At 39.7% G+C, this 22,537-nt stretch overlaps 3 protein-coding genes across 5 annotated transcripts; 1 reads left to right on the top strand and 2 right to left on the bottom strand.

Moving 5' to 3' along the window:
* The first annotated feature begins 8 nt into the window (after window positions 1–8).
* Pex3 (peroxin 3) lies at window positions 9–1,733 on the top strand. The gene has a single exon (XM_071687538.1). It carries the CDS (start codon window positions 153–155, stop codon window positions 1,353–1,355), a length of 1,203 nt encoding a protein of 400 aa, XP_071543639.1. The 5' UTR covers window positions 9–152; the 3' UTR covers window positions 1,356–1,733.
* A 2,006-nt stretch (window positions 1,734–3,739) lies between these two features.
* On the bottom strand, window positions 3,740–11,947 carry LOC139762540 (uncharacterized). 3 transcript variants are annotated; one of them, XM_071687539.1, is made up of 5 exons: window positions 11,877–11,947; window positions 11,048–11,106; window positions 7,130–7,230; window positions 6,304–6,398; window positions 3,740–5,257 (listed from the first exon to the last, which is right to left on the bottom strand). In XM_071687539.1, exons 1-5 carry the CDS (start codon window positions 11,886–11,888, stop codon window positions 4,943–4,945), a joined length of 582 nt encoding a protein of 193 aa, XP_071543640.1. In that variant the 5' UTR covers window positions 11,889–11,947; the 3' UTR covers window positions 3,740–4,942. The 3 variants fall into 3 exon arrangements, 2 of the variants coding, with proteins under 2 accessions (XP_071543640.1, XP_071543641.1); XR_011715736.1 differs by lacking the exon at window positions 11,048–11,106 and having other exon boundaries at window positions 11,877–11,936; XM_071687540.1 differs by lacking the exons at window positions 11,048–11,106; window positions 11,877–11,947 and adding an exon at window positions 11,752–11,865.
* A 4,811-nt stretch (window positions 11,948–16,758) lies between these two features.
* LOC139762537 (uncharacterized) lies at window positions 16,759–21,600 on the bottom strand. The gene is given in 6 exon segments (XM_071687536.1): window positions 16,759–18,852; window positions 18,855–19,433; window positions 19,813–19,895; window positions 20,078–20,400; window positions 20,738–20,811; window positions 21,442–21,600. Coding segments are annotated over 6 exon segments (3,114 nt in total). The 5' UTR covers window positions 21,454–21,600; the 3' UTR covers window positions 16,759–16,809.
* Between the last annotated feature and the right edge of the window lie 937 nt (window positions 21,601–22,537).

Raw genomic sequence — 22,537 nt, 5'->3', positions numbered from 1 at the left:
TACTTCCTCAGGACTAATGTAAATATTGTAGATTAGAAAAAGTCTAATGTAATCTAAAAGAGGAATAATAACAGGGCAGTAAAAATTTAGTATTGTTAGTTTATTTGAAGTACTTTTTTTCTCATGAGTAAGTAGGGCTAGTATATAATACAATGTTTTCAAGGGTCAGAGACTTCTTATACAGACACCGAAGGAAGTTTGTGATTGGAGGTGCTATAATAGGTGGCATTGCCCTCATCAGTCGTTATGCAGAACGCAAGCTCCTTGAGTGGCATGATCAGCAAACACGCATATTGATGGAAAAGCAGAAAAAGCGTCAGCATTATGACAACACACACAGAACAGCTAATGTTACAATTATGAGTTTATCTAGTAGTATGAAAGAGGCAATTTCACTAGAACTTGATGCAGACGCACTCCTCCAAGCAGTAAGAGAGCAACCACAACACAAACAGAGCATCTGGGACCAACTCAAAATTGTAGGATTTAGCCGTGCCATTTCTGCTGTGTATGTTTCAAGTTTAGTGGCATCAGCTGTACGTGTGCAACTCATGCTTCTTGGAGGATACAGTTTTGGGGACCTTATATGTTCTGGTCATGCTGGCACACCAATCTCACAGGTATTGCAGCAGAAATACCTGGCAGCTCTTCACTGTTTGGTTGAAGAAGGTATCCCTATGCTATCACAACATATTACTAAAGCTGTGACCCACATAATCACTGGGCTACCTCTCATGCGACCTGTTACTTTATGCCAACTAGAAGCCATTTTTCAGGAAATCAGACTTACTTTAGCTGGGGAAACTATTTCTCAAGAAGGCCTTCATGAAAGGAAAACCAATAAACTAGATCCATGGAGCAGGTATGTTCTTCATGCTCCAGTATCACCAGAAGGGGATTCTTCTGAGGATCGAGTACTATATAACATGCTTATTGAAACGATTGATATCCTTGATAGTGAGGACTTTTGTACTGTTATGGACACACTGATTCAACATGGTATTAATCATTTGTTAGATAGAATGGCCGATTTCTATCCATTACCCAAATCTCAGCAGGGGGTTAGTGGTATTACTCAGAAGTGGGTTGATAATGTCAGCAAAGAAAACCCTCCAAGTGTTTCATCTGATGAGTGTGCTAGTACTTCCTCACAAGACACCCCTTCTCACAGCTTAGGTTTCTCAAGTAGCAGTTCCCTGCCTGTGGCTAAATTGGTGCCTGTATTATCTGGAATAGTGCATGCAGCACTCTCACCTGCACCTGGACAGCTACTGCAGAAGGTCCTCACTGATGAGAAACTTGATTCATTAGGAGCAAACATATATGAAGCTTTTGCATTGCCCATTGGACAGTGAATGCAGTTTAGCTGTTACTTTAATAATCTTTACATCCGTAAGTGCAAAACAGCCAGGTTGAGGAACTACAGAATAGATTGAGGAACTACAGAATAGCTATGTCAATCTTCAGTTTTATGTAGGGTTGAATTGTAATAAAGCATTCAGTTAAAGGCAAAGTTCAGAATAGTGTTCTGTCATGAATGCTGAAATAGTGTAATGTAATTTGCCAAAAATTTCCTGTGAATTGTTTCATGTCAAGAGGGTTGTTTCATTGGCATATGTTGATTAAAAGAAGATTGGGCGATATTCTGTGATGAAATGTACTGCAGGGTAAAACTGCTTCTTTATAAAATCTTGTATTAACCTTGGAGAAAATATATCATTAATTGTATAGGCTATTGAGTTATATTTGGTACTTCTGCTCCTTAATTAATACAGACTGATTCATTGAATTTGATTGTGGTGCAGATTGATGGCAATTAAGAAACCCAGCTACATATAGAGTTGAATGACTGTCTATTTAGGGATGGCCAAGGCATAAGGTAAATGCACATGCAAAAATCTTATCACGCTGAGCTTTAAGCTATTGTGGGTGCATAACGTTTTTGTTTGGCTTTTATAACTAACAAACCCAAAAACATGGCAAAAAGTCTTTGTTAAAACCTATAACCAGACTTTGCCATGCTTACCATATTTTCTGCCTTTTCACTTCCAGTTGTCTCCAGAAATATTTCTTCAGAGCTTTATTCAGTGAAACTAATTCCAATATCAACAGTTTTTGCCGAGGAGATATGCCTTTTTCCATTACTTTGATGTAATTCCAAAACTGTGGATGTTTTCTTTTTGAAATGTTTTACCATCAAGCAGGGAGAACAGCTGTGGCCTCTGTTTTTTTATTCTTTGGTGAAACAGCGATTAAGTAAAAAAAAAAAAAAAAATGAAAAAACAATGTACGTAATGAAAAGCGTCCATTCAATTCAGCATGCAGCTGGATATTACTGGATTCTGCCTGCTTATGATTACTCAGTAGGTAGAATGTACCCTTCAGTGAATTTGTATCATAAGAAGAGTCTTGTCAAGAGCTCACTCTAGTAGAGTCCAACCATTCCCAGTTTCTGACTGTTGTGCAGCCTTGAAGCTGTAGAAACCCCTGGAGAAGGAGTCTGTTGTTACATAATAGTACATTAAAAATTCTTTCGTCCTTGTGCTACCTCACTAACATGGGAGACGGTGACAAAGTATAGTAAATTAATACGATAATTATAGTAAAGGTGATGCAGGGATGAAAGTGCCAAAAAAGTATGCAAACATGAATAGGGATAATATACCTCTAGGGAGGTTATCCCCCCAAAAAAGTTGCATCCAATACTAAATTAACTCAACAGTCCTATTCTTGTTTGCATACTGCTTGGCGGCAGTTCAATCCTTACATCATCTTGCATTTATCAAATGATTGTTTTGCTTCTTTATATATCTTTATTTATATTTATTTTGCTTTGTCGCTGTCTCCCACGTTTGCGAGGTGGCGCAAGAAAACAGACGAAAGAAATGGCCCAACCCACCCCCATACACATGTATATACATACACGTCCACTTACGCAAATATACATACCCATACATCTCAATGTACACATATATATACACACAGAGACACATACATACATACACATGCACACAATTCACACTGCCTTTATTCATTCCCATCGCCACCTCGCCACACACGGAGTAACATCCCCCTCCACCCTCATGTGTGCGAGGTAGCGCTAGGAAAAGACAACAAAGGCCCCATTCGTTCACACTCAGTCTCTAGTTGTCATGCAATAATGCCCGAAACCACAGCTCCCTTTCCACATCCAGGCCCCACAGAACTTATGTATATACATGTGTATGTGGGTGGGTCGGGGCCATTCTTTCGTCTGTTTCCTTGCACTACCACTAATGCAGGAGACAGCGACAAAGTATAGTAAATAAAATAAATAATTATGTTGATATTTATTTGTATATGAATGGGCATGTATGTATGTGTGTATATGAGTGGCTGGGTCTTTCTTCATCTGTTTCCTGGCACTACCTCCCTGACGTGGGAAACGGCAAATAAGTATAATAAAAGATAATACTTGCCGTTTTTGAATTTCATCTTTCATTTGGGGAATTGGACCCTACATCCATGCCATCTTAATAAGCAAGGGTTAAGGAGAAAAATTTGCTCATAATGCTTCACTGTTTTGTGGAACAAAGCAAAGAAACATTCATTGCTTCTTGAACTTTGCTTTAATTTAATATTTCATTTGTTGGTGAATTAAAGATTTTTGTTTTTGTTTTCTCGTCCAGTACACCCCCAGAATGTTGGAATAATCTAGCTAAAGATTAGTTGCGTCTATTGTTATAGGAAGAAAAAAACATTTTTCCCCAACTCATCATGAATTTAATGCTTCCAGTTATGATACAGCAAGCCAATACAGGTTTTCCTCTTTATGGATTACAGTTGAATGCCATTTTCTACCAATATTACACAATGACAGCCTTCAATTAAAAACAGTCCATGAAATATCATCAGGTTCAGGAAAATTCAACTAGTGCAGAGATTTTTCAAATGTATCAATGCTTCTTTAAATGAATGAAGTAGCACAGCTCTTAGTTTAGACTCATTTCATCATTAAATGACATTTACAACATACTTCGGTGATGGTAAATGTGGTAATTGTTTTTTATAAGCAGGTGGTGTATACAATACAGACACTGTCATTCATGCACAAATCCTTCATATAATTTCATATAAATGTTGTTAGGTCTTACTGGATTTTGCCTACATCAAGTTTCACCACAAATGAAAAGTCACCTTGGGTGAGGCTGTCACTGGGATTATAGTCTCATGAAAGAACATTTCACTCTAAATGAGTCTACTTTTCCCCCTGTACTGGTAGTAGAGTAGTCTTGAGCTGCAGGAACCTTTAGAAAGGTCCTGGGAAACACCAGCACTATTTCATAGAAATTGGTCCTGGGGTAATTATAATTAATAGATAAATACATATGTTGTGTACATAGTGCCAGAAAAGGCCTTTTGCTGATCTGGGGATGGCGCTCATAATCCTTGCAAAATTGTGTTGCTTGAATTTGTACTGGGGCATTGGTTGTTGAATTTCATTTAGAGATCAGCTGATCAGGGAATGTAATACAGACAGGCTATTAAATGCTGTGCAACTTTGAATGTCCATAGTTACATACTTCACACTACAGTAATGTTCAGAATGCTACCTACTGTAATTTTACCTCTTCAGTACCATCTGTGTGTTGCGCTTAAATGAGATGCTTCACCCACCGCCAGTATGTAGACCGTAATATTAATATTCAGGATGTGGGTCGAAAGTCATGGATATCTTCATCCTCCGCTGTTGCCTCAACAGTGTCATAGTCCACAATGACAGAATTATAATTCTTCATACTGTTGTGATTTACCTTGATAATGGTGCCATTACAGTGATCATAGGGGAATGTGAAAGTTAGTATCATAGTAGTCATAATCCAGGTCATAATTATCTGTATCATAATAGTCCAGAAGATTGTCAGCGACATCTTTAAAATGTGCATAACCTATGCTATTCTCTCTAGTATGATCCCCATCCTGGGACAATACTTGCTCTGTCATTCTTGAAACTACCAATATTGTCCTTGGCAGAATTATGGTTTCCCTTCACATTAATGAAATAATTCTCATCATCCTTGCTGCTTTCATCAGTCTCCACATCACTGGTCCTGGCAGCAGCAGCATTATGACTACAGGCACTAGCTGGGTGCTGGATACCAGACAAGCATGTGTGTTGGCTGGGGCGTTGCACAGCCATGGTGCACACTTGCTGATTGACACAATCGTCCACACAACACTTCTCATTTAAAGCACAGTCCGCGTCCTTCTCACAAGACTGTTGGATAATGTTTTCATAAGTAGCGATTCATTTATTCATATTAATGGCAGACTTCAGATGAGTGACAGTGGAGCAGCTTGTAAGAGAAATGTCTTTAACCTCCTAACATTTAATTTTACATGTCTGTGACTGTCAACTTGAATCTTTCACTGAACCAGTCACTAACTTGCAAAAAAGAAAAGTGATTTAGAAGAAAATGCCATATCAGTTTATTAACATCTAGTAGGGTTAACATATATTCCGAGAGGTGCTATTGCTTGTTAGCAAAAATTAAATCATTATAATGTATTTGTGATTATTACCATGTATTAATACGTTTATGAAATATGGCACTTGTACTTAATAGTAGGACTTTCAAAAAAAAAGTAGTAGTTTGACAAAGGAATGACTGAATTAATGATAAAGACACTACAATAAATTTGCAAGATAATTAAAAAAGTCTCAAAAGGAGGATGTAGTGTCTTCAGAAGGCAGACTGGAGCACAATAATCCAATAAGTTGGTTAAGAAATAGCACAATTTATATACATCACATGTGATACGTGACAGCTACAGTGGATTAAGTGCAAATGCCATTCTTCCTGGTGCCATCTCACGAAGGTGGGAAAAGCAATTGGTACATATGATTATGATTATTATTTTTCACATCAATAATTAGATTTGGCTAAATACTCGGTACAGAGTAACACATATGGGAATAAAAAGTTAAAAGTAATATTGATTATAACTAGAATTTAAGGTTATAATTTGGAAATAATGGTATTTGATAGTCTTTATACTTAATAATTATTTATGGTTGTACCAGTGAATGTTTGGTAAGAAGTTACAGTATCTAGACAAGAAACAGATGAAATAACCCTTTTATAAAATGGGATGCTAGATAGAACCTATAGTGTCACTGAACCCCCCCCCCAAAAAAAAAAAAATTAAAAGACTGAAAACTAGAAACACTTTAAAAACAACTTCAAATGTAATGATATAATCCCAAGGATGTCATAGAATCATAATCTAAGAACTAGTGACGTAAACCATGGAAGAACGCACCAGAGGTGGCCGTCCGATACGAAGGGTGTGCATTGGGCAGCTATCTCTGGCAGGTGGACATTCTGGTCCGGAAGGGAGGTTGTTGATGTCAGCTCCTGATGGGGACGATGCCAACAACCAAGGTAAGGATGAGCTTACCAAAGGACATTATCATTTCAGCAGTATCCATTAAGTGGGTAAATTTAGTGAAAAATTCTATTTTACCTTATTGTACGTATTCAATATAACAGTACAGTGACTAAACTCGATTAGGCTGCTCAGTAAAAAAAATTCATGGCGAGGGAAGTACGTTCTGGACGCTGGAAGTCCAGAAACACTTAAGTTTGGGTTGGACGGTATCGGGGATATTTTATTATAGGTACTCTAGTATTTTTCTCTTTTATACTTCTTTATTTACCGATATGCAGTTCTCTGTTGGACATAATGGCAAGGTTCAACCGAAATACGGAGTAGGGTTAATAGCCATAGGGTCAACTTAGTGCTTAGCATTCCTATCCATGTTTACATATAAAAATTTATTTAAAATGGTTTATTGTTCTGCTAATCAGTTATTACAAACCTACGTTGAAGTGAAACATCAACTCATATTGATAAACAAAAACTAATTTTATCTAATTCATCTGTGGTTGATAATGCATCATTTACCAGTATTTAGCCTATGACGTTATACTTATGAAAACATAAGAAACGAAGAACGCCGAACAGCTTATATCTACAGGAAAAATACAAAAACGAAGATCTTATGATAAAGTGAAAAATCGAAATAAATCTATTGCAGACATTAGAAAATGAATCAATAATTGAGAGATGGGAGTGTGGTGGAAACCTGGTGTGTGGCTATAGTGGAGGAGGGCGGCCCGACAACAGTAGACCAGAGGCTGGACGCGCTCATATCCTCCAGCATGGCAGTAGTATATGCAGGAATACCTACCGATGAAAGAAGAAAACATTTTGTGCTATACAATGTAAACGATGTATATGTGCTGTCTAAACTTAGTCTGATCACTGGAAGATATCATGCCTATATGGCTCAATTTAGATCAATATATTATCATAAAGAAACCAGGATTAACATTCTTGATACTGTTTAAATTACCAAAGAATGAAGCATGGGCTTGTTTTGTCCCTATACCAGTTCAGTAATTTCCACAGAACTTGTAAGACTTGAAGTGTATACGTTAATTCCTTTGCTTTTAGAATGCGCCATTTTCCCGAATAGGAACACAACACTACTAATGTCTACCCCTCCATTGTGCTCATTATACCGATATCACGCTCTACCGAGTATTGTCTACTCTGGCCGTACGATTTTTCTTACATTCACAACGAATTATTTTTGTTTTAGCATATCTCAGTTGTCAGTCTCAAGAATTTGATCCACAGGGCTACATTTTAAATATCCAATTAGATAGCCTAATTCAATCGCTTGTATTTTTTTTTTTTTTGTTTTCCTGGTTACCGTTGTGCTTCAAGTACTCTCCTAAAAGCTTTTACATTAAATACTATAAATCCTTACTACTGTGTTGAGACAAAGGGAATTGTTTACTATAGTGCCCCCTATTCTACTGTAGAACCAAACGGAATGCCTTACTCAAGGTAACTACGACCGGAAGAGCGTGACGGGCCATTTTGTGCTTCTTTTAATCCTACCACATTGGATAAGTCGAAGGTGGGAAAAGCTACAAAAATGTGCGAATAAGTTGGGTAAAATAATTTATTTATATTTATTTATTTTATTTTGCTTTGTCGCTTTCTCCCGCGTTAGCGAGGTAGCGCAAGGAAACAGACGAAAGAATGGCCCAACCCACCCACATACACATGTATATACATACACGTCCACACACGCAGATATACATACTTATACATCTCAACGTATACATATATATATATATATATATATATATATATATATATATATATATATATATATATATATACACACACAGGCATATACATATATACACATGTACATAATTCATACTGTCTGCCTTTATTCATTCCCATCGCCATCTCGCCACACATGAAATAACAACCCCCTCCCCCCTCATGTGTACGAGGTAGCGCTAGGAAAAGACAACAAAGGCCCCATTCGTTCACACTCAGTCTCTAGCTGTCATGTAATAATGCACCGAAACCACAGCTCCCTTTCCACATCCAGGTCCCACAAAACTTTCCATGGTTTACCCCAGACGCTTCACATGCCCTGGTTCAATCCATTGACAGCACGTCGACCCCGGTATACCACATCGTTCCAATTCTCTCTATTCCTTGCACGCCTTTCACCCTCCTGCATGTTCAGGCCCCGATCACTCAAAATCTTTTTCACTCCATCTTTCCACCTAAAATTTGGTCTCCCACTTCTCCTCGTTCCCTCCACCTCTGACACATATATCCTCTTGGTCAATCTTTCCTCACTCATTCTCTCCATGTGACCAAACCATTTCAAAACACCCTCTTCTGCTCTCTCAACCACACTCTTTTTATTTTTTATTACCACATATCTCTCTTACCCTATTATTACTTACTCGATCAAACCACCTCACACCACATATTGTCCTCAAACATCTCATTTCCAGCACATCCACCCTCCTGCGCACGTCTATCCATAGCCCACGCCTTGCAACCATACAACATTGTTGGAACCACTATTCCTTCAAACATACCCATTTTTGCTTTCCGAGATAATGTTCTCGACATCCACACATTCTTCAAGGCTCCAAGAATTTTCGCCCCCTCCCTAACCCTATGATTCACTTCCGCTTCCATGGTTCCATCCGCTGCCAAATCCACTCCCAGATATCTAAAACCTTTCACTTCCTCCAGTTTTTCTCCATTCAAACTTACCTCCCAATTGACTTGACCCTCAACCCTACTGTACCTTATAACCTTGCTCTTATTCACATTTACTTTTAACTTTCTTCTTTCACACACTTCACCAAACTCAGTCACCAACTTCTGCAGTTTCTCGCATGAATCAGCCACCAGCGCTGTATCATCAGCGAACAACAACTGACTCACTTCCCAAGCTCTCTTATCCACAACAGACTGCATACTTGCCCCTCTTTCCAAAACTCTTGCATTCACCTCCCTAACAACCCCATCCATAAACAAATTAAACAACCATGGAGACATCATTACACCCCTGCCGCAAACCTACATTCACTGAGAACCAGTCACTTTCCTCTCTTCCTACACGTACACATGCCTTACATCCTCGATAAAAACTTTTCACTGCTTCTAACAACTTGCCTCCCACACCATATATTCTTAATACCTTCCACAGAGCATCTCTATCAACTCTATCATATGCCTTCTTCAGATCCATAAATGCTACATACAAATCCATTTGCTTTTCTAAGTATTTCTCACATACATTCCTCAAAGCAAACACCTGATCCACACATCCTCTGCCACTTCTGAAACCACACTGCTCTTCCCCAATCTGATGCTCTGTATTCGACCATCAACCCTCACATCAACTAAATGTCAACACGCGACTAAAATGGTCACTCTGTAGGTAACATTCAGAACGGGGTAAACGGGGGAAGCTAGATGTAGGCTTCATAATGTTTTTTTCTTAATTTCTTGACAGTCCTCGCTAATATCGTCGTATCTAATAATGTAGGATAAAAGAAATTATTCTCCACAGTAAATCGTACTGTTCAGTAAGATATTCTACTAGATTCAACATTTGTTGTTAGCTAAAGAGTGACATCATTAGTACTTTGACAAAGGCAGAAATCCTAGTCGCAGCTCAAGCACTGCGTGCTATCTCTCCCTCCACTTTTTTTCTTTTTTTTTGGGGGGGGGGGATATTTAGTAGCGTGCGTGGAAGAATGCATGCAAAACCATAGAGTCTACTTTTTTCTGCTTCTAATTATTATTTACGAATTTATAGAATTTTCTTTAAAAAGTTGCAGTTATAGAGGGACAACCATATTATTGATTTTCGAAAGGTTTGGTAAGAAAAATATTAAATCGATGCGTTCATCAGGGACCTTGCAAGGATGCTCTTCGCTCCGCTAAACTTCTGAACGATAAATTAAACTTTGAACATGAGGTTTTACAAACATTTAAAAGGTTTTAGATGTGTGCACTACTATCTTACGGTTGCTTAACTGGGAACTACGTCTACTTTTCATAAAAAGATATTTTGTAAAAAGTATGAAATAACGTTTATAAAGTTGGCTCTTGTCCTTTTTCAGATGAGGTTGTTCACTTCCAGGTTCGTTTCTGGAAAATGGGATCTTCGTGTTTTCACTAATCGTCCAGTGCCACCTCTTTAGATTGCTGCTAGTATTTTTTACGTTGTTTGATTCAGTGTTACTTTCTACACGGGTGTTACAACTCTTCCCACGTATTCGGGGGAAGAGCACTGGACGGGGCTATACTTGGACATCAAACCCATTCTCTCGTAAGATTAGTCATTTCTAGTATTTCTAAAAAAAAAAAAGAAAAAGTACATAACTCCCTAAAACGATCCTGATGGTCCCTAAGCAAAGTAAACGAGTGCAAAAAAAAAGTATTTACTAAGAAATGTACTTCAAAAGTAGTTGGAATGTAGGAGGTATTTGCTCGTATGGAAAATTGTGTATTCTTTACCTTTAGTACCTAGAAAAAAGCATACTTAAAAACAAAAATTTAAAGATACAGAAAGTGTACTCCAAAGTTTGCAACACATCACATTGTTAAAATCGAGTAATGACCGACGCTGACCGCCTCAAGATCAAATTTTACGACTTACCGGTAGTTGGGTTGTGCCAGGACAGCGGCTGCCGCCAACAGCGCCAGTACCAATGGGTTCTGGGGATGGAGGAGTGTATTGTAGGAACTGATAAGAAGTTTTAGCCGTTCTAATTCCCCATGACTGGTTACACATCTATCCCTCTTTCACCAAATGATTTTTTTATTCATTCATCTGTTGTTAGTACAACCATTACCATAATACACCCAGCCATCAACCCAGCTTGGATGGCGGCGCATCTATAAACTGTCACCGTTACCAGTTTTGAAGGATTTTTCGACGTATTTCCGTCTTGTAAGGTTCACAGAACTGTTAGACTTAACGGTATTACGATATGGGTCCATCTGTATACTGGATGTGATTTCACTTCCTCTGGTCTACCGCTCCCAGACCCCTGTTGAACGGAGGCTACACAAGGATACAATGATCTAAGTATCGCTTTTGATTTTCCCCATACGCTCCTACACCACCGATTTTATCAGTAAGCATTTGTTCCATCCCCGCTCGACAGTCGTGCTTAAACAGAGAAGTATTCACTTAAACCAATTCAACTTAAAACAAGATATCCTTTTTTTTTTTTTTTTTCATTCTTTCTTTTTCCGGGGTGACGTGCAACTGTCTTTTCAGCGATACCCCCATGTTCTGTATTAAGTTGGATGGCAGACATCAATGCTTAGGAGTGGCCAAACAGCCAAAGCACCTACCTCACTCCAGTTCCATTTGCAACCATAATGTAACTCTTACAATATAGTAACCCACAACATCGTAATCAGGACTTCGATTATAAGAATAACGATTGCCATGCACATCGAAAACAGTCCTTGCTTACCATATGTGCCATCTTCAGGCAGGTGACACGTGCAAACTGCAAAGGTGACAACTGTACACATATCAAGACCAACAGAAACTTAACCCAGTAAGATCCATTTGCTTCAGAGCACTGAACTGAATTGTTCGAGTCATATAGCTCGGAGAGCCAGACCTATAGCATACTATATATATATATATATATATATATATATATATATATATATATATATATATATATATATATATATATAAACTTTGATTTGTGTTTGTTGTTTGATGGCATGCGATTATCACCGAAAAAATCATCGAACCAGTAGTGTGAATCATTCATATTACAGAACCACAGAAATTCAGCGATCTGAATCTTTCAAGACAGTTATCGAAACTATTCTATTCAATTTGATTATCTGATTCATTCAAAACGATGCTTCGAATTGTTCAACCCAGTGACTGAATTCTTCAAAAACTGTGCACGATCCTTTCAAGCCGCTATGAAAACGCTGCTTGGGCCATTACAAACCCAGTGTTATACTAGACGGATTACAAGTTAATCTTTATCTGTGCAAAATGTGTATGATTCATATCTCCGAAAGATGTTCCATGGTTGATTCAATATCATGTACAAAATGGTTTACCAAATTAATCGTTACGAAGCATAAAAGGGAGGTGTTGAGAAGATTGACCCGATAGATAACGAAAATAATTACAAAAATACAGGAAATTGTTCCTTTATTTACATTACTCCAGAAGTACAACAAGTGTTTAGCTAATGAAGGGATTTTGCTTTGATATCTATATGATTGACTTGGTTCTAATGATTTCGCGACAATTTTTTTTTTTTTTTTTTTTTTTGTAAACAGAGATCTGGTCGGAGCTGCCAGAGTTGCGGTATAATTTCTGCTTTCTGTTGTACTGGAACTTATTAGAATTTGACATCTGAAATTATCAACTTGATAATCTGCAATGTTTGCAATATATTCTTTAACATGCATTTGATGTGTCGAACTTATGTGTCGGGTGGAGGGCAGCCTAGCTACCGCCACTGTGTTGGTCCCACGCTCCCAGGCCTAGGATAGTTAAAAAATGCTGGCTGAGTCGTTATGCTCTTCGCAGGCTGTCAAGCAGACGATGGTGCGTACCCACAATCGCTCTCATTATAAGATATTATTTGTGCGTTATGAGGAGTTTTACAAGCTTGACCCAGCGCTTAGCCTCGATATATATATATATATATATATATATATATATATATATATATATATATATATATATATATATATATATATATATATATTGTTTCTTTTTATTATTATTATACTTTGTCGCTGTCTCCCGCGTTTGCGAGGTAGCGCAAGGAAACAGACGAAAGAAATGGCCCAACCCCCTCCCCCCATACACATGTATATACATACGTCCACACACGCAAATATACATACCTACACAGCTTTCCATGGTTTACCCTAGACGCTTCACATGCATTGATTCAATCCACTGACAGCACGTCAACCCCGGTATACCACATCGCTCCAATTCATTCTATTCCTTGCCCTCCTTTCACCCTCCTGCATCTTCAGGCCCCGATCACACAAAATCTTTTTCACTCCATCTTTCCACCTCCAATTTGGTCTCCCTCTTCTCCTCGTTCCCTCCACCTCCGACACATATATCCTCTTGGTCAATCTTTCCTCACTCATTCTCTCCATGTGCCCAAACCACTTCAAAACACCCTCTTCTGCTCTCTCAACCACGCTCTTTTTATTTCCACACATCTCTCTTACCCTTACGTTACTCACTCGATCAGACCACCTCACACCACACATTGTCCTCAAACATCTCATTTCCAGCACATCCATCCTCCTGCGCACAACTCTATCCATAGCCCACGCCTCGCAACCATACAACATTGTTGGAACCACTATTCCTTCAAACATACCCATTTTTGCTTTCCGAGATAATGTTCTCGACTTCCACACATTCTTCAAGGCCCCCAGAATTTTCGCCCCCTCCCCCACCCTATGATCCACTTCCGCTTCCATGGTTCCATCCGCTGCCAGATCCACTCCCAGATATCTAAAACACTTCACTTCCTCCAGTTTTTCTCCATTCAAACTCACCTCCCAATTGACTTGACCCTCAACCCTACTGTACCTAATAACCTTGCTCTTATTCACATTTACTCTTAACTTTCTTCTTCCACACACTTTACCAAACTCAGTCACCAGCTTCTGCAGTTTCTCACATGAATCAGCCACCAGCGCTGTATCATCAGCGAACAACAACTGACTCACTTCCCAAGCTCTCTCATCCCCAACTGACTTCATACTTGCCCCTCTTTCCAAAACTCTTGCATTCACCTCCCTAACAACCCCATCCATAAACAAATTAAACAACCATGGAGACATCACACACCCCTGCCGCAAACCTACATTCACTGAGAACCAATCACTTTCCTCTCTTCCTACACGTACACATGCCTTACATCCTCGATAAAAACTTTTCACTGCTTCTAACAACTTTCCTCCCACACCATATATACCATATTTTACTCCTGTGCACACACATACACAAACATCAGCCTATGCCAGGTATTTATTTATCGACTAACCCTGAGAGGAGGCTGAACAGTTGACGTTGGCTGTGGGCTAACTGCCCAGGATTCTAACTCGTGCTAGTTAACCGACAGGTGCCTGTGATTGTGGCTTCCAGTACCTACATGATGATTTACTCTCCTGCTAGGATGTCATGTACTTTCGTGGATCCCTACTTAATGCCTTTGTGGTTAACACATTCAAGGCTTATGGAACTGTTATATCAACCACATACGACTATTTGCGATTGATACGACGATTCCCAAATTATTGTCAGTGTAAGAGTAATCTGTTCTTTTAAATCATAATTACTAAGCTTGTGACACCATCATAAAATTGCAGCATGCTTCTCCTGTTTGACATTATTAAGCAGATGTTTGGGTTTTAAGTTTTGTAAAATAGCAGACTGCTTTCAGAATTAGAACCATTATCCAACTGCAAGTTCTTTGAACATGAACTTGACGTTTCGATATCAAAGATTCTGTGTAATATAAGAGCGGGAAAAGCTAATGGCATCCTTTTCTATGGTATGCTTACAATAGTTCTTTTTCTATATAGTGATTTTGTCTCGAACTCTCGAAGCAGTAAAAGATCTCGACGACAAAACTGACTAAACAGTTTTACGTGTTAGAAACTAACCCAACAGAAATTTCTGCCTTCGGGAATTACAAAGACGATTAGAATCAATATAATTCATATGGATTTTCTATCTAGATATATCCAAATGTAGAAAGGAAAAAAAATGGTCTACCTCGTCAAATGGCAGAGTAAAATTACCGAAATAATTTTTACTGGGAGTTTTTACGAAGAGCTTAATAGAATATTAGAATTGTTTGATGGGATATTTCATTAAATGTAATACATCACAATCCATAGCAAAATATTTTACAACACTTTGCCTACAGTGATATACAAGTACTGCTTTCGTCACAATGAAAACTATATTTTGTTCCCAAAACTAAAATATAATTTTACGATATAAAAGTTTGCATTTTATATATCGAATGAAAAAGAACAAGTTTTTTCCATAAAAAATCGTAGGTTTGTTTGGTAATTATTGTTGCTCTTGCATTTCTTTTTTCAAAAGAACTCGTAAAGTTTATATAAAGATATGTCTACTGCCTCACTCAGCAGTACACATGACTCGCCCATCAACACAACGTCATCCACGACTATACTTTGAATTCTTCGATATATTTCATGTCATCCTACTCTCTGAACATGCAGGAGGGTGAGAGGCATTCACGTGATAAAGTTGATTGGAGAGATGTGGTATACAGGGGTCAACGTGCTATCAGTCGACTGAAGCAGAATATGTGAAGCAACCGGAGGAAACCACGGGAAGGTCTGGTTGTGTATAGTTAGCTGTGGTTTCCTGCCGATACCTGGCTAACACGGGAACAAATACATCTTTTATTTCACGTTTGACTGCATTTTTGTTTACCCATGACGTGATCGAAACAAACTATCTTTGAAGACGATTTAGTGCAACTAAGAACACAGATCCACTATATTTCTTTCAGTAAATATAAGAGCGCTCAATTTCAGCTTTAAGGGAGATATGTCCACTGGATCCAGACTCCCCATTATATATGGGAACAACTTGACGACTGAAACTATCATTTGCCGATCTTGCATACAGAGACCTGGTAGAGAGACAGTATTGCGATTATGGCGAGAGTTTGGTTGTGATCCAAAGCAATTAAATAAACAACGTAATGCCATTCCATAAAAAGTATGTGAAGTTGTAGTGCATGTATATTTTGGTGTCTGGAAACCATGGTAACTTCGTCGTTGTTAATACATAGTTTTCCCTCCCCGTGTTAGATCTCCGTTTTCATGGGATGGCCAGCTTTCTAATATCTCTTTTCATAAGTAAATTTTCATATATTGCACTAGATTATTCATAGAAAAAAAGTATTGTAATGTATAGTCTCCTCTACATATCTTTTCACGAATCATACCCTTGTCCAGCTTCTGAATATTCTTGAATCAGTTAAGAATATAGCATTTTTCTTTGTGGCAGAATCAAATAATCGTTGTATATACTGCCAAATCTAAAAAAAAAAAAAAAATCCATTTCTACAGGAGTTTTGATGCCTCGGTCCGCAAGTAGATACAAGACTTGGGATCTTAGTTTTTTGCAAGGTATGTACATCGTAATATTGGTCTGTTCCTCGCAGTATGCAGAACGTGTCATTATCAGCAAACCTTACAAATGTAATCATAAATGAAGTTCCCAAAGTCAGTACCTATGAAAGAACCTCTAGCACTGCTTCGACATTCGAGTAATGCAGGATAATAAACACGAGAGTATATCAATATCTATGTTTTAAAACATTTTGATAAATAATAATCCAACATCTACGGGTAGACGCTCTGGCCGGAGGCAAGTGTCAGACGTCTGACGTGGGCTGCAAGATCCATGGCTTCCTCGAGAAGGTCCAAGATAACCTTCATCACGCTCGTCAACACTACGTCAAGCACTCTACCGTCTGGGTCTTCCTGGAACCCTATGTCTGTCATCTGCAAGACTTCGATCACCGTATTAATTATGCGTTCCACAGAATACGAGAGAATGAACACGAAGTTATTAGGGTTTTTGACACTCAGGTTCAGGCGACTTGTCATTTCCCTAACGATGGTAGAAGGGTTTGGCAACACCTCGTTTATTCTAACCATATCATCTGCCATGTTGATGGTATGGAAGCCAAAGTCTTTCATCATTTCCGGCAAGTGGAAAGGTTTTCTTCGAATCCGATTCTCAGAGTAGTCTCTGCCTGGGTGCTCCTGCTGCATCGACCGACCACCTCGGCTCACTGGTGGTGGTTCTGTAGTTACCTCCGTCACGTCAGTGTCCGTGTGGTCCGTCATGGTTTTCTCAGTCGTAGTCACGTGCATATCCGCCTCCGGTTCGCTTACATAGTCAAATGAATCAAGATAGTGTTTAGAAGCCAAATTCAATTGCCGTCTCTTCCTCCGGTACTCTGGATCATCTGTCGTCTCCATGTCTTCACAGTCTACCCCATCCTGACAGTACCCAGACGCCTCCGTCGTATCATCATCTTCCAGTGGCTCGGGAGGTACGGCACGCTTCATCATTAGCAAGGGCAACATGGGCAGTGCAAATCTACGTCGCCGGTGCCCCGTAGAGTCTGGACCATCTGTAGTTTCTTTCATTCCTCGATGATCATCCTCACCTGAGCCATCGATCTTTTCACTCACCTGTGGATCTGTGACGTCACCGTTTCCATTATTTTCATCTTCCTGTGGTTCTGTGTTGTTATCGCTTACTCCATACCCATCCGTCTCATTAACCTCTCGTGGATGTGTGCCGTCGCCGCTTCCACCACGTGCATCTCTCTCCTCCCAGTCCTGAGGATACATGTGGTCAAGGCTCATATCGTCATCATCCATCGAGCTCTTCCATCTTTGCTCATGTCGTCGTGTGCGGTGCTCGGACTTCTCACACCCTTCCAAGTTGTCGTCTGGCTCACCCGTAGTTACCGGTACTTCTGTGGGATCTCCCTCCTCGGAAAGTGTTGAACGTCGTACTTTTTCCAGAGGTTCAACAGTTAGCAAGTGCCGCCGCATGAAGTTCAGTACCCCGAGCCCATCCATTTCTTCTTCTTCGTCAGACCTACCTTGCATCATTGTCATTGCATCCTCCTGCTCCAAAGCCTCTAGGTCCTCGCTCATATCAGACTCGGAACGTTTTCTCTCTGGTGGAATTTCGGTCTCATCATAATCAACTGAAGTCTCTGTGTCGTCCTCGCCAGAGCCTTCCCTGTCTCCTCCAGACCCATTTTCTTCGTCCTTTTCATCAAAGAGGAAGTAATCTATGATCGACCGTCGGTGACGCTCCTGGAATGGCATAATAAGAAGTGGATAACCATACTTATCCTCTAGAATATTTCCAGTTCCATCCACTATGACAGACAATCCTGTTTCAGTGTGGTGTACTGTTGCCTCAGTGGAATAGTCCTCTAGTATAAAGTCATATTCCCCGGGTGACACGGACAACTGGTGTCCAAACTGGTCCACAAGTATCACTACGTTCCTGTTAACATTCAGCAGGGTTACGGTGTTGCCCCGACCATCCACGACAACAAGCGTGTTGTAGAAGTTTGTCTGCGTCACTGTATCCATTATGTCTTGTACTGTAATCAGACGACCACTATCATCTACCATCACATTACCTTCTCCATCGACCAAGGCGTCAGTGTTCAACCTATCCGTATCAACAACAGCAACGGACGCATATTGTCCCTCCAGGAAAGCGTCTGCCACTGCTGGCAGATCGAATACGAAGGTCACTCCATCAGAATTTACAACAGTCAGTCGTTCCTCACCTTGAAGCGTTACAGTCTTCCCTGACCTGTTAACACACTACCACTGAACCTCTTAGAGTGATAGCTTCCCTGTTTTGACGTCTCGCGAGAATACCTTCTCCTAGATTGTATAGTCAAGTCTGGAACGAGAGTCTTCCTAACCCTACCGGAGAAGACCCCGTCCGCAGGAGCGTGCTTCCCTCTCACCACACTGACTCCTTCGTCGTGGATCAAGAGTGTGGGTCCGTTTGTATACCTTACCAAGGTCAGCGTGTTGCCGCTAGCATCCTCTACAACGTCTCCATTCTCATTCTCGACAACATATACTAGATTGTGGCCAGACACCGGGACCTTTGCTGACGAGACCCTGGAGGGAATAGCACCAGGAGAGAAGTCCCTGGTGATGGCGAGCAAGTCTCCATCGGTAGCAGCCACTGGGTTGCCGTTCTCATCCAGAAGTACGTGCACCGGCTCACCGTCCTCTCGCAGGATGACCTCAGTCGCTGCCGCCGCCCCTGGGTCACGGCTGCCGTAGGCACGATGAATGCTCCTACGGTGTCTGTGCACAGTAACAGTAGTCTTGCATACGTGGCTCGCGATGCAAGCGTCGTAGCAACACTTGTCGGTGGGAGCACAGTCGTAGTCAGCGTGGCATAGCTGAAACAAGGAACAAACGGTAGTTACTTAACAGATGAGAAATTGAAGTTAAGCAGCACCTGTTGTGAATGACATTATGTGCACTTGATATGTTACACATATCGAGTTGCTCAAGTGTAGAGGCAAGGCTTTATCGATATAAAAATTCTGTACACGAGTTTCACAAAACTTGCGTAGTCAAATTGGTCAAGTCAGAAGCAATCAATCATGTTATTTGGTTGAAATTACCCGTGTAATTTCTTGTTAATATATATTAATCTTTAGATAAAAGTGGACAAATTATCAATTAACGATTTGTAGTAATGAGGTTTAGTGGTCTGTGTAAGAAAAAAAAAAAAAGATAATTGGACTGCGTTCAGCATGCGAGGGGACAACTCACAGTTAGGCGAGGCTCGTGGCTGGTTCTCGGGCAGTAGTCACGGGCGGGAGGACATTCTCCAAGATCTCTCGGAACATCGGAGTCTGCAAACAAGGATCCAATATTTAGTAGTCATCAGATCAGTTACAGACCGATTCCTAATCTATTAGTTCTCAAAGTAATAGATATCAAATATCATTGGTACCTTTTTCCATAATGTAACAAGTTTTAAGAAACGGCCATCGAGCCGTAAAATGACTCGTTACGAATGTAAGAAGAGTGTTACCTGGATGTGTGGTGGTGTGCAGGGTGCCGGGAACATTAGCACTTGCCGCCGGGCCCAACGACAGCGTCTTCAGGTTAGCTAGGAGAGGCGTAGCAACTACTGGTACCACAGTGTTGAGGGTCTTTGTGGAGAGGGTGGCCGTAGTGGTTAGAGTAGCGTAGGCGTTGTGGGCTGCGGCAGCTGGTGCGGTGCTGGCGTGGGCTGTAGCAGCGTGTGTGGTGGTGGTGGAGTGGATAGTCCCGAGAACGACTCGAGCTGCCCGACAGCAGTACTTTATGGGGTGGCCGTAGTTATGCTTCTGGCAATAGTGTAGACACGAGAACCTACAAGGAATGAATTATACATATTACAAATTCTTGTGATGCAACAATAGAAATTTGCAGGTAGTCATTTATCAAATTTGAAATTTTCGCCAAATTCAAAATCATCAATATAAGCAAATATAGAATCAAAGTTTATGTAAACCAACAAACTACTGTAGACATAAGTAAACCCCTAATATCTGGTTTTACAAAGTGATAACATTAACGTACGTATGTATTAACGATGTTGACACCTCCCAGTACACCGCAATGTAATGTGAATATCACACGAATTCTTTTCCCATCTTACCATTCTTGCCATCGTGTGGGAAGCATTACTACGCTTTCAAATACTTACTTATATTTGGGATCAGCGTCGTCGGCTCTAGCGGCTCCAATACACATCAGATACACTACCGTCGCCACCAACATCTGCGACGCAAGTTTGAATTAATTCAGGCATTTTTTTGACCATCCGTACAAATCATTCCGTCCAACTCAGATTCAGTTTACAGAATTATCGAAAACTTAATGAGCCATTAGATAGTTCAAGTTCTCCGATATGAAAAAGGTAAAGCAATGCAAGAGAGACACGGGAGATATAGTCCACCCATGACTTTGCAAGTCGTTAATCAGGATGAATAAAATTCTATACAATAATCTACTAACAGCATAAGAAGGTATACTAGTTAGATACTAAATTTCCCAGTATTCAGGGTTCGTCAAACTGAATTATTAGATACAAGATATTCGTTCCAATCTAAATAACTTATATGTAACAAAACTTTAGATACTGAATTATCATTAGTTAACTGAACTCATTGTTCAAGGACCATGGTAAGTGGAACAATATAACATATTGCATACGTCTGATAACGCATAACGTACTAAAAACATAAGATTTTTTTTTTTGGAAATATACACAAATGTGTACTAAAAGTCCACCTTTAACTGAATGACGTAACCTTTCAATTGACAAAATCCGTTCATGTAACCAAAGATATACTTTAAATGTTTAAATGAAATGATTACCCTCACACTCAACAAATCACTCATCTTTACCTTCAATTCCATGGTTTATGATTATCCTGAAACTATGTCTAACATTCGCGATTAAGCTCCAAATCCACTCCTTCACTGTTTAAAGAAAACGCCTTCGCTGCTATGGAAACCGTTCTCGACACTGCTTTTCACTACCCTGTTTACATGCCACTGGTTAAGTGATCTTTTCCAGACCTGAAATCAGTTTCTCTTTAGAATTACTTGAGTTGGAGGCGGTAACCATAGCCTTTTGACGAAAGATGGGAAGATCCAACCAATTGATGGTGTAATACCTAACTGGAACCTCAACTATGACGACTGCACAAATGAAGCTTCACTCGATAGATGTCACCGCTATCTATATTTGTCTCTGTTTACCTGCAGATCCCAGGGTTAAATGCAAAATTCATACAGTACATATCTGTATTTTACAGTGGCTGAGTGATCCATCCATATCTAACTTATACAATAAATAAAAAGGAACTCACCTGAAACGCTTTCCAGCGATTTCAAAGGGAAAAGGAGAGGAAATGTGTTTTGCACATAAAAGGCAAAACAAGAACTTGGAAATGGAACATTATGAAGTTATATATGGCATTAAAAAGCATTATCTCCAATGCTTATTTGAACATGATTGATGCAGGTGATGAAATCCTCTCTCTCTCTCTCTCTCTCTCTCTCTCTCTCTCTCTCTCTCTCTCTCTCTCTCTCTCTCTCTCTCTCTCTCTACTATGAGTGTGATACCCAGATGGCTTATGTGTTGTGTTCTTGTAAGGTTGTATCCAGTTGCTGAGCTGGCATGTTTCTGGATAAGGTCTTGACAAAGCTTCTTTTAAATTCACTGCGTCTGCTAATATGCCCGTATTTTCTTTGTGATTAAATATACGCAACATGTTTCTTTCCCTCATGGAAAAAATGGATGTAAATCGATATATCTGTTAGTTTGAAAAAGAATTGTAGATCTATTGGATATTTCCCATAATTTCAATTAGACACGAAAAGATGAAACATACCCACGGTAAGTATTTTCTTTCAATAAGCCGTTGAATATTAGCAATCAAATGTACATCTGTGTTATAGGATGTAAAAAAAAAAAAATAAGTTTTCAAAATGATTT

Source organism: Panulirus ornatus, chromosome 43, assembly GCF_036320965.1.
Source record: "Panulirus ornatus isolate Po-2019 chromosome 43, ASM3632096v1, whole genome shotgun sequence".
In the NCBI taxonomy this organism is placed as follows: Eukaryota; Metazoa; Arthropoda; class Malacostraca; order Decapoda; family Palinuridae; genus Panulirus; species Panulirus ornatus.
This window is presented reverse-complemented; position numbering and strand designations above follow the sequence as displayed.